This window comes from Leopardus geoffroyi, chromosome B4 (genome assembly GCF_018350155.1).
Source record: "Leopardus geoffroyi isolate Oge1 chromosome B4, O.geoffroyi_Oge1_pat1.0, whole genome shotgun sequence".
Taxonomy (NCBI): domain Eukaryota; kingdom Metazoa; phylum Chordata; class Mammalia; order Carnivora; family Felidae; genus Leopardus; species Leopardus geoffroyi.
The window spans coordinates 29,623,880-29,637,064 of NC_059341.1; the positions used below are offsets into that span (position 1 = coordinate 29,623,880).

At 37.0% G+C, this 13,185-nt stretch overlaps 1 protein-coding gene across 9 annotated transcripts in view; it reads left to right on the forward strand.

The window, feature by feature from the left end:
- LOC123590304 (coiled-coil domain-containing protein 7-like) overlaps window positions 1-13,185 on the forward strand; it is a 292,262-nt gene that overhangs the window by 100,577 nt on the left and 178,500 nt on the right. For all 9 annotated transcript variants that reach the window (XR_006708711.1, XM_045463300.1, XM_045463308.1 and 6 more), the window contains one exon: window positions 10,218-10,331. Coding sequence is in view for 8 of the 9 variants with exons in the window: in XM_045463300.1 (XP_045319256.1) it covers window positions 10,286-10,331 (46 nt within the window). In the remaining variant the exon portion in view is untranslated. The remainder of the gene's footprint in view (window positions 1-10,217; window positions 10,332-13,185) is intronic.

The following is a 13,185-nucleotide window of genomic DNA, read 5'->3' on the forward strand; positions in this document are numbered from 1 at the left end:
ATATCTTGTTGAGGATTTTTGCATTCATGTTCATCAGGGAAATTGGCCTATAGTTCACCTTTTTAGTGGGGTCTCTGTCTGGTTTTGGAATCAAGATAATGCTAGCTTCATAGAAAGAGTTTGGAAGTTTTCCTTCCATTTCTATTTTTTGGAACAGCTTTAAGAGAATAGGTGTTAAGTCTTCCTTAAATGTTTCACAGAATTCCCCTGGAAAGCCATCTGGCCCTGGACTCTTGTTTTTTGGGAAATTTTTTATTTCTAATTCGATTTCTTTACTGGTTATGGGTCTGTTCAAATTTTCTATTTCTTCCTGTTTCAGTTTTGGTACTGTATATGTTTCTGGGAATTTGTCCATTTCTTCCAGATTGCCCATTTTATTGGCATATAATTGCTGATACTATTCTCTTATTGTTTCTATTTCTGCTGTGTTGGTTGTGATTTCTCCCTTTCATTCTTGATTTTACTTATTTGGGTCCTTTCCTTTTTCTTTTTGATCAAACTGGCTAGTGGTTTATCAATTTTGTTAATTCTTTCAAAGAACCAGCTCCTGGTTTCATTGATCTGTTCTGCTGTGTTTTTTTTGTTGTTGTTGTTATTGTTGTTTTGGTTTCAATAGAGCATTAATTTCTGCTCTAATCTTTGATATTTACTGTCTTCTTCTGGTTTTGGGTTTTATTTGCTGTTATTTTTCCAGCTCTTTAATGTGTAAGGTTAGGTTGTGTATCTGAGACCTTCCTTCTTTAGGAAGTCCTAGATTGTTACATATTTTCTTCTTATGATAACCTTTGCTGCGTCCCAGGGGTTTTGGGTTGTGGTATTATCATTTTCATTGGCTTCCACGTACTTTTTAATTTCGTCTTTAACTTCCTGGTTAGCCCATTCATTCTTTAGTAGGATGTTCTTTAGTCTCCAAGTATTTGTTAACTTTCCAAATTTTTTCTTCTGGTTGATTTTGACTTTCATTGGGTTGTGGTCTGAAAATAGGCATGGTATGATCTTGATCTTTTTGTACTTGTTGAGGGTTGATTTGTGTCCCAGTATGTGGGTTATTCTGGAGAACATTCCATGTGCACTGGAGAAGAATGTATATTCTGCTTTAGGATGAAATGTTCTGAATATATCTGTTAGGTCCATCTGGTCCAATGTGTCATTCAAAGCCATTGTCTCCTTGTTGATTTTCTGATTAGATTATCTGTCCATTGTTTTACATGGGGTGTTGAAGTCCCCTACTATTATGGTATTAATATCAATTAGTTTCTTTTTGTTTGTGATTAATTGATTTATATATTTGGTTATTCCACATTTAGAGCATAAATGTTTATAATTGTTAGGTCTTCTTGATGGATAGACCCTGTAATTATGATATAATGCCCTTCTTCATCTCTTGATACAGTATTTTAAAGTCTAGATTGTCTGATATAAGTATGGCTACTCTGGCTTTCTTTTGTTGAACATTAGCATGATAGATGGTTCTCTACCCCATTACTTACAATCTGAAGGTGTCTTTAGGTCTAAAGTGGGTCTCTTGTAAACAGCATATAGATGGATCTTGTTTTCTTAGCCATTCTGTTACCCTATGTATTTTTATTGGAGCATTTAGTCCATTGACATTTAGAGTGAGTAATTAAAGATATGAATTTATTGCCATTATGATGCTTGTAGAGTTGGAGCTTCTGGTGGTATTCTCTAGTCCTTTCTAGTGTTTGTTGCTTTTGGTGTTTGTTTGTTTGTTTGTTTGTTTGTTTTCATGTTTTCTCCCGTCAGAGAGTCCCCATTAAAATTTCTTGCAGGGCTGGTTTAGTGGTCACAAACTCCTTTAATTTTTGTTTGGGAAAATTTAATCTCTCCTTCTATTTTGAATGACAGCTTTGCTGGGTATGGAATTCTTGGCTGCATGTTTTTCTGATTCAACACATTGAATATATCCTGCCACTCTTTTCTGGCCTGCCAAGTTTCTGTGCATAGATCTGATGCAAACTGGATGTATCTTCCCTTGTAGGTTAATGACTTTTTCCCCTTGCTGCTTTCATGATTCTTTCCTTGCCTGAGTATTTTGTGAATTTGACTATGATATGCCTTGTTGATAGTTGGATTTTGTTGAACCTAATGGGAGTCCTCTGTGCTTCCTGGAATTTGATGTCTATGTCTTTCCCCAGGTTAGAAATATTCTCCACTATGATTTGCCCACACAACCCTTCTGTCCCTTTCTCTCTCTCTTTATCTTCTGGGACCCCTATGATTCTGCTGTTGTTCCTTTTTAATGAGTCACTGATTTCTCTAATTCTTAAATCGTGCTCTTTTGCCTTAGTCTCCCTCTTTTTTCTGCTTCATTGTTCTCCATAAGTTTTTCTTCTGTATCACTCTGCCTCATCCATCCTTGCCACTGTGGCATCCTTTCGAGATTGCAGCTCAGTTATAGCATTTTTATTTCATCCTTACTAGCTTTTACTTCTTTTATCTCTGCAGAAAGGGATTTTAATCTATTTTCAACTGCAGCTAGTATTCTTATTGTCGTGATTCTAAATTCTGTTTCAGACATCTTGTTTGTATCTGTGTTGGGTAATTCCCTGGCTGTTGTTTCTTCCTGCTCTTTCTTTTGGGGTGAATTCCTTCGTTTCATCATTTTGAAGGGAGAAAAGGAATTAAGGAGGTAAAAAATTAAAAAAAAATTAAAATTAAAAAAATTTTAAATTAAAAAATTAAAAACCACACACACACACACACAATAATCAAAAAGATGATGCTAGATCCTAGGTGTGTTTTTGTCTGGGCGTTGAAAGGGGCTTAATTGGAGAAAAAAGGGGAAAGAAAAGAAAAAGAAATCATTTGAAAATTTGAAGAAATGAATAAACTGAAATAGAATAAAATGAAATGATAGAAATTAAATAGAATTTGAATAAATTTACAAAAAGTAAAATTATAGTAGAAAAAAATGAAAAATATTTTTAACAAAAATTGAAAATAAAAATAATTTTTTTCTCTTTCTGTATTCAATAAAAAAGAAATAAAAAAGAGAAAAAAGAAAAAAATTGAATAGATGGACCAGTGAACAGACTGAAATTACTTTGTTTGAAATTACTTTGTTTTCCCCTAGAAGTCAAACTATGAAGCGCTTTATAGTCCATAAACTAAGCATTTGCGGAGACGTGTTCCTGAAGAGTGAGGTTGGCCCAGTTGGGCAGGGCTTAATGTAATGGTTCCATTCTGCACTAGATGGCACTGCTTAGCTTACTAGTATGAATTGTTGTGGCGCTTATAGGTGTGTATACACATGTGCGGGAGGGTTGAAAATGGCATCACCCAGCTACCCAGTCTCTAGTATTGGAACTCTGTTTTCCCCAATCTGCAACCATGCACCTGTCCTTTGTCTTTGGCTTCTACTCCCCTCTTTGACACTGTCTGTGACCAAACCCCAGGCAGCACCTCCCTGCCGAGTTTTATCTCAGATGTGGCTGTTTTCCCCAAAACCTTATATCTGAGGGACTGAGGCTTTGATTCCTTTTGCCCCTCTGTGGGAGGGTCTCAAGGAGCAATGGCCAGGTGCTGGCCGAACCCAGGAATGTTTGCCAGACCATACTGCTGCTAATACCTAGAGACTGTGGCTGGGTGCCAGCCCACACCAGAAAAAGTTCACAGGATCATGTAGCAGCAGCGTTTCAGGCATTATGGCAAATCACAACACATATCTGGCACAAGGCTTCACCCCCAAAGACCTTGTTCAGCATCAGTGAATGTGGTTGTTCTCCTGGGTCCACTGGGGCCTTTGCCTTTGAGGAAACCACATAGACTCTACCAGATGTCCTCCCAGCAGGGGAACTGCCTCTCCTCATGTGGCTTGAAGACCCCCAGACTTCACTCTGCTCCTGGGGATTTGCCCTTCTCACCAGAGCACGGCCAGATATCAAACTGCAGATTTCAGATTCTGTGCCCCCCCACCCTGTTTATAGAGTCTTTTTTTTTTTTCAACGTTTATTTATTTTTGGGACAGAGAGAGACAGAGCATGAACGGGGGAGGGGCAGAGAGAGAGGGAGACACAGAATCGGAAACAGGCTCCAGGCTCTGAGCCATCAGCCCAGAGCCTGACGCGGGGCTCGAACTCACAGACCGCGAGATCGTGACCTGGCTGAAGTCGGACGCTTAACCGACTGCGCCACCCAGGCTCCCTGTTTATAGAGTCTTAATAGAATTAAACCCTCTTATTTCTCCTTTCTCCCTTTTAGTTCAGTCCCTGTGGCTGTTACCACTTTTCTACTTTCTCTCTAGCTGTTCTTGGGTGAGGGAGGAGCATTTCCTGTATTCTCCCCCCACCCCATCTCCCTTCTCTCTCCTCACACAAAAACAGCTCCCTGCCCTCCGTGGCTTTTCTCTCCCCCAGTTCACCTCTCTGTACCATGTACCTGCTGAGTTCTGTGGTTCAGGTTGCGCATATATGTTGCGTTAATCCTCAAATCAGTTTTCTAGGTATGCAGAATGGTTTAGCAGTGATCTGGCTGTATTTCATGGATGCGAGACACACACAAAAAAACCTTCATGCTATTCTCCATCTTGGCTTCTCCTCTCAGAAGCTTTTTATCTTGATGAGGTCCCAATAGTTCATTTTTGCTTTTAATTGCCTTGCCTTTGGAGATGTGTCAAGCAAGAAATTGCTGTGGCTGAGGTCAAAGATGTTTTTGCCTGCTTTCTCCTCTTGGGTTTTGATGGTTTCCTGTCTCACATTTAGGTCTTTCATCCATTTTGAATTTATTTTTGTGTATGGTGTAAGAAAGTGGTCTAGGTTCATTCTTCTACATGTTGCTGTCCAGTTCTCCCAGCACAATTTGCTTAAGAGACTGTCTTTTTTTCCATTGAATGCTATTTCCTGCTTTGTCAAAGATTGACAAAGATTGGCCATACATTTGTGGGTCCAATTCTGGGTTCTCTATTCTATTGCATTGATCTATGTGTATACTTTTGTGTCAACACCATACTGTCTTGATGATTAGAGCTTTGTAGTAGATGATGAAGTCTGGGATTGTGATGCCTCCTGCTTTGGTTTTCTTCCATATTACTTTGGCTATTTGAGGTATTTTGTGGTTCCATACAAATTTTAGGATTGTTTGTTCTACCTTTAAGAGGAATGCCAGTGCAATTTTGATTGAGATTGCATGGAATGTGTAGATTGCTTTGGGTAGTATTGACATTTTAACAATACTTATTCTTCCAATCCATGAGCATGGAATGTTTTTTTCATTTATTTGTGTTTTCTTCAGTTTCCTTAATAAGTTTTCTATAGTTTTTCAGCATACAGAGCCTTTACTTCTTTGGTTAGGTTTATTCCCAGGTATTTTATGGTTCCTGGTGCAATTGTAAATGGATCAGTTTCTTTATTTCTCTTTCTAATGCTTCGTTACTGGTGTGTAGAAATGCAACCTATTTCTGTACATTGATTTTGTACCCTGTGACTTTGCTGAATTCATGTATCAGTTCTAGGAGTCTTTTGGTGGAGTCTTTTTGATTTTCCATGTAGGCTATCATGTTATCTGTAAAAAGTGAAAGGTTTACTTCTTATTTTCCAATTTTGCTGCCTTTGATTTCATTTTGTCTTATTGCTGAAGTTAGGACTTCCAACACTATGTTAAACAACAGTGGTGAGAATGAACATCCCTGTTGTGTTCCTGACCTCAGGGGGAAAGTTCTCAGTTTTTTCCCATTGAGGATGATATTAGCTGTGGGCTTTTCATATATGGCTTTTATGATATTAAGGTATATTCCTTCTATACCAACTTTCTTGAGGGTTTTTATTAAGAAAGGATGCTGTATTTTGTCAAATGCTTTTTCTGCATCTATTGACAGATCATATAGTTCTTATCCTTTCTTCTTAGATCTACAGCCTCTTATGGACACCATATATGTGAGTCTTGGTTTGTTTTAGTTTGTTTTTATACATTCATCTACTCTGTATCTTTTGATTTGGAAGTTTAACCCATTTACTTTGGTAGGTTGTGTTTTTCTAAAAATTCATGCATTTATTTTAGGCTATTCAGTTAGATGGTATACAATTGGATAGGGAAAGACACTATTGCCATTTTGTTAACTGTTTTCTGTATCATGCATATTTTTGCTTCTCTTTTCCTATATTACTGTCTTCCTTTGTATTTGATTAATTTTTTTTTTTTGTAATGACAGGCTTTGCTTTCTTTCTAATTTCCTTTTGTGTACTGTATGAGTCTGTTCAGGCTGCCGTAACTAAATACCATAGACAGGGTCACTTAAAAAAGTGACTTATTTCTTACAGTTCTGGAGGAGGAAGTCCAAGATCAAGGTGCTGGTAAGATAGATTTTATTCACCTCTTCTCTTGGCTCAGGAGTGTCCACCATTTTCTGTGTATTCATATAATCTTTTATTTGTGCACACATGGAAAGAGTGAGAGGGCACAAGCATGCATATGTGCACACTCTCTGGTGTCTTTTCTTATTAAGATGTTAATGCTGTTAGATGAAGACTTTACCTTTGACTTATCACTAACCTTAATTACTTTCCTAAGCCCTATCTCCAAAGCACTACATTGGGGTTAGGGCTTCAACACTGAGTTTGGGAGGATATGAACATTCATTATATAACATGTATATTCTATAAATGTTTTATTTGTGGTTACCATGGATTACATTGAACGTCATAAAGTTAAAACAATTTATTTTAATCACATACATACTTCAGTCATACAACTGTTCTCCTTTAATGTTCCTCCCCTGACTTTATTTATTGATATCACAAATTACATCTTTAAATATTGTGTGCCCATTAGCATAGATTTATAGTTATTTTTATGCTTTTCTCTAAATTCTATATAAGATTTAAAAGTTAAGTTATGCATCAAAATTTAAATAACATAGGTGTCTTCATTTGTCCATACATTTACCTTAAACGCAAAAATATATTATTATATACCTTTGTGGTGCCATTTAATGTCCTCTCATTTCAACATGAAATACTTCCCTTTAGCATTTCTGTTTGGGTAGGTCTAGCGCTAGGAACTTCCTCAGCTTTTGCTATCTGGGTAAGTCTTAATTTTCCCTTCATTTTTGAAGGACAGCTTTGCCAAATATAGTATGCTTGGTTGACAGTATTTTCTTTTGGCACTTTTAATATTTTATCCCAATGTCTTCTGGCCTACAAGGTTCTTGCTGAGAAATCTACTGGTGTAAAGTTATAGAGGCTTCCTTGTATGTAGCAAATTGTTTTTCTTTGGCTGCTTTTAAGATTCTCTCTTGGTATTTGTATTTTTTTAATATGAAATTTATGTCAAATTTGTTTCTATACAACACCCAGTGCTCATCCCAACAGGTGCCCTCCTCAGTACCCATCCCCCATCCCCCATCAATGCTCAGTTTGTTCTCAGTTTTTAAGAGTCTCTTTATGTTTTGGCTCCCTCCTTCTCTAACTTTTTTTTTCCTTTACCTCCCCCATGGTATTCTGTTAAGTTTCTCAGGATCCACATAAGAGTGAAAACATATGGTATCTGTCTTTCTCTGTATGACCTATTTCACTTAGCATAACACTCTCCAGTTCCATCCACGTTGCTACATATTTCATTCTTTCTCATTGCCATGTAGTATTCCATTGTGTATATAAACCACAATTTCTTTATCCGTTCATCAGTTGATGGACATTTAGGCTTTTTCCATAATTTGGCCATTGTTGACAGTGCTGCTCTAAACATTGGGGTACAAGTGCCCCTATGCATCAGCACTCCTGCATCCCTTGGGTAAATTCCTAGCAGTGCTATTGCTGGGTCATAGGGTAGATCTATTTTTAATTTTTTGAGGAACCTCCACACTGTTTTCCAGAGTGGCTGCACCAGTTTGCATTCCCACTAACAGTGCAAGATGGTTCCCATTTCTCCACATCCTCGGCAGCATCTATAGTCTCCTGATTTGTTCATTTTAGTCATTCTGACTGGTGTGAGGTGGTATCTGAGTGTGGTTTTGATTTGTATTTCCCTGATGATGCATGACGTTGAGCATCTTTTCATGTGTTTGTCTTTGAACAGTTTGTAATGTGTTTCAGTGTTGGTCTTTTGGGTTTTTCCTAGTTAGAGTTCATTCAGCTGGTTGAATTTGTACATCCATTTCTTTTCTCAAATTTGGGATTTTTTTGGTCATTATTTCTTCAAATAAAGTCTCTGCTCCTTATTCCCTCTCTTCCACTCTGGGATTTCTATATTGTATATCTTGGTCAACTTGATAGTGTCTGGTAAATCCTTTATGGTTTCTTCACCTTTTTTTTCTCCTTACTCCAGAAATTTCAAGTGACTTGTCTTCCAGGTTTCTATTCTTTTTCTTCCTGAGAAAATTTGTTATTGAACACCTTTAGTGAATTTTTCAATTCAGTTATTTTATTGCTCAGCTCCAGAATTTTTAAAAACAGTTTATATACTTTTGTTGATATTTTTTCCAAGTTTTTGTTTAAATTCCAGTTAGTTAACATTAAATGTAATATTAGTTTAATGTGTAGAATTTAGTGATTCAACATTTACATACAACACCTGGTGCTCATCACAACAAATATACTTCTTAATCCCCATCATCTATTTAATACATCTTCCCCCTACTCACCTCCCCTCTGGTAACCCTCTGGTTTGTTCTCTATGGTTAAGACTCTGTTTCTTGATTTTCCTCTCTTTTATTCCCTATGTGTATTTTTTCTGTTTCTTAAATTTTACATATGACTGAAATCATATGGTATTTGTCTTTCTTTGACTGACTTATTTCATTTAGCATAATATTCTCTAGCCTCCATCCATGTCATTGAAATGGCAAGATTTCATTCTTTTTTATGGTTGAGTAATATTCCGTTATATATATGCATATATATATATGCATATATATATGCATATATATTCCATTATAATTCCATTGTAATACATGTGTATTCCATATATATGTCATATATATTATAATATATATATATTATATATATATATATATATATATATATATATATATATATGACGGAATATTATATATACACATACCACATAATCTTTATCCATTCATCAGTCGATGGACATTTGGGCTCTTTCTGTAATTTGGCTGTTGTTGATAATGCTGCTATTTAAATTTTATTCAGGCATCATATTCCTTATTTCATTACGGCATGTTTTTGTTGTTGTTTGTTTGTTGTGGTATGTCTTGTCATTTTTTGTTGAGATTTATGATTTTGAAAGCACAGCATCTCTCTCAGTATTTACAAACTGGCTTCATGCAGGGAAATACTTTGACAAATCAGCCTTGCAGTTAGGTTCTGAGACTTCTCAAACCTTTTCTGGGGTATGTGTATTCTCTGGGCTCGTGTATGCTCTTTTATTCATGGCTGCTTTTAACTCTCATAATTTCCCTAAGAGGGTCTCCCCTATTTCTTCTCAGGAGTTTTTGGTTTTGGTTCCTGTAGTATTTTTCTTCCTGTAATCTCTTGCTCCCCTGTCATGTGCAGAATTACATACATCCTATACCTCTAATGTGCCATGATACTCACCTTTGTTTTCAGCAGCTTCCAACCTGGTATTTATCTATGCAGCTGTTTCCATCAGTGTTTCAAGTCAGGCAAGATAGAAACCAGTAACTCAGGTGCTCCCAGATTTTCCACAAAGTTAGGTACAAGTTCCACCTTTTTCTTTTCATCCCAAGAGAGAAGCTGGAAATTGGGAGGCTTCCCTGTGATTGTGACATGCTGCACCAGGGAAAGGGTGCATCTAAAGTGGGCAAAATGCCATAATCCTCGTTATTCTTTTTGGTGCAGTTTTTCTTGGTAAGTAATTCACTTGGGCAAAGCAGCTTCAAACTGGTTTTTATAGTTCTCTAAAAGGTGTTTTGGTTTGTACACTGTTGCTAACTCAGTGTTTTTTGGGGGAATGAAGGCCTGGACCTTGCTAGTCCTCCATCTTGCTGATGTCTTGTCCTATGAATAAATTTTAACTTAAGCATAAAATGCCTAACAGAAATTAACATAAAGTACATTTGATGCCAAGGATTATTAATGAAGTTATGAGATAGTTTTAATACATATATATTAAAATTCTCCTATTTTCATGTCAGATCTGACATTATGGCAATTTATTTATGACTTTATAGAAATGAGGATAAATTCTGCTTTATACTTGTTATAAACTTGAAAGTTAGGGGTTTCACAACAGATCTGTTTCTATATTTATTCAACTAAATGTGTCTCTTTATGTAGCTCAGTTTGAAGTACCAGATGGAAATCTTGTGCTTGATGAAAACCAAGATTCAATATCAAAAACACAAATGCAAGTAAAAAAACAGAGAACATCCAAAGGGGAAAGAAACATTAGTAAGTACAATTAAAGATAACTTTAAATTATTTTATTTAAAAAAAAATTTTTTTTTCAACGTTTATTTATTTTTGGGACAGAGAGAGACAGAGCATGAACGGGGAAGGGGCAGAGAGAGAGGGAGACACAGAATCGGAAACAGGCTCCAGGCTCTGAGCCATCAGCCCAGAGCCTGACGTGGGGCTCGAACTCACGGACCCGGAGATCGTGACCTGGCTGAAGTCGGACGCTTAACCGACTGCGCCACCCAGGCGCCCCTAAATTATTTTAATTAAATTCAGTAGAATATTTTTTCCCTTTGGTTCATGAGTATATGTTTGAGATCATATTTTATGGGACATTTGTAGTTCCTTTGACCTTAATTGTAAATACCCTAAGATAATTAGAAAACAAAAGTCAAATTTTTCATAACTTTCATAACTTTCATAATTTTTCCTTGGAATTTCTGGTTGTAATATCACTTCACAATCACAAGTTCTACACTCAGACACCAAGGCCAATTATGGGCCAGTAATTTTCTTGCAAAGGATGCAAGCCTTTCAGCAGGATGTGGTAGATGTTTCTGACCTGTGGCAGAGGCCTTCTACCACAACTCTAATTGGTAAACAGAGATGTTACTGAGAACTGTGAGTCACATAGCAAATGATCAGAGGAGCCTAGAGGAAAGGCACCCTACAAGTCCTGTTGGAAGGCTTCAAATACATTCTCTTGGCTGTGGCCCCACTAAAAGGAGGGACCTTTGAGGTAACCTAATAGATGAATGTCATCAAAAACCCCACATGGGGAATATGAGAGTGCAAGTAGCCAAATATTTCTGCCAGTAGTTATGCCTCATTTTCATTCGTTGAAGCAGAATGGGCCAAAGATTGGTAGTCTTGTTCTCTGGGTTGAGACATTGTGCTGCTTACAGATTATGCCCAGGAATTTCTATTAGGTACTTGGTAACTGTGCCTTGTTTGTTTTAATGGTCCAGCTATGTTGCCACATGTAGGTCTATAGGATGTCTGGTCCTTATTAAGTTGTGCCCTTGTCTGGGTCCACTTGGATGTATTAATAGAATGGAAGCCTAGTGCTCTCTCTGAGTTTAGAACATTTCTAGGTCATAACTGTTTATTGACACAGATAGTTGGAGGATTTATGGAGCCTTGTGAAAGAATATTAGTGGTGGGTTGCAATCCAATCCACATATGACAAATTTATCTTGATCATCTATGTGTACAAAGTTTCTGGATAGGGTATCTGTACTGTCTATTACAGAATACCAAATTCCTTCACTATGGATATTAACTTACATGACAGTCATAATATTGGATGCAACTAGTGCCTCAGTACTACCTCACTGAGCTATGAATAATCACTGGAGTCTCTATGCACACAAGGACATATACCTAAGGTATATTGAGTTATTTAATGGAGAAGCAGTCACAGGAAGAATTTTTGCTTCATTAAGCTCATCAATAAGGGCAGTTATTTATTTTGTTTCCCCTGGTGGATGTTTTTAAGAAACAAGGTACTAGATGCTAATAGTGGGGTAGTTTCACAGTCTTCCACCTGTCTTGCTAAAGTGGCAATTTCTACCAAGGGTTAGGGTGAAATCAAGTAGACATTCATGTAGATAATATTTCTATACTGACAATACATTTAGTAGTGAGGGTAGAGTTTTGAGGTGGCTTGAGTGGACACATCATTGTGGAATTTTGAGTAAGTTTCCTATTAGTGGTGGCTTTGGACCCCAAGCCAATGAACATTATGGTTTCCCCCTCATCTTGGTGTCAAACGTTGTGGAGATCATTGTCTTCTATGCACCAGTATCTCAAAGGCCCAGAAATGAAAGTTTCCTGCACATCTCCACTGAACTATGATGAGAGCAGAAGTCTTCATATTCCCTCCCCACCTCCCCCACTGTGGGTACATGAGGCCTGGAAAAACCCATTGTCTTATTTATTTTTGAAAGCCATAATGTCTTGGTAATAGTTGGTGGAGCACTCTGATTCTTGGCAAGGATCACTGGGAAAAACAGAAGCATAGCACCTGTATTAATCAAGGGATCCATTAGCATAAGTAGTGGGTCTGTTGAGCCTCTCTTATCCCACTACCTGGCCATAATGTTCTAGGAAAAGAGCCCATTAGTCTACTTATTGAGACTAAGCCTGTTTTTGGATAAACACACTCTTTGATCTCTTTAAAACCTTTGCCTCAATGGTCCAGGAGTGTTTACTAGATTACCATTTTTATATCACTCTCTCTTATGGTCAATCATTGCTGTCTTGGCAGTATCCACTATTACTTGTCCAGAAATTTTCCAGTTAAGATCCAGATAATATCATAGACTAATTGCCGTGACCTTGAAACTTTGTTTAACTGAGCTTAATGTCCAGCAATAGCGGCACAAATGAACCCAGAATTTTGAGTCTGGTAAAAAGTAATATCATCTACTATCCTCATACCTTTATTGTATATCCTAAGTACAACGGGCGGTTCATGAAATCACTATAGCCTCTTCAATTATAGTTAAAACATGTTTTACAAGGGCAAGAATGAGTCATCTGTGAAATCCAAAACAGTACCCAGCTGAGGAAGGAGAGAGTCTTGAATGTCTGTGTTTTTTTCATACCCCTTTCTTCCATCTCCTTGTGCAATGTATCCATTGTCAAAACTCTCTGAGAAAGGGTTTTTTTTGTATTAGGAAACCAACAATATTACTTGACTACTTTATTTTTTTTCAAAATTTTATTTAAATTCTAGTTAGTTAATACATAGTGTAATATTGGTTTCAGGAGTAGAATTTAGTGATTCATCACTTACAATAACATTCAGTGCTCATCATAACAAGTGCTCTCCTTAATATCCATC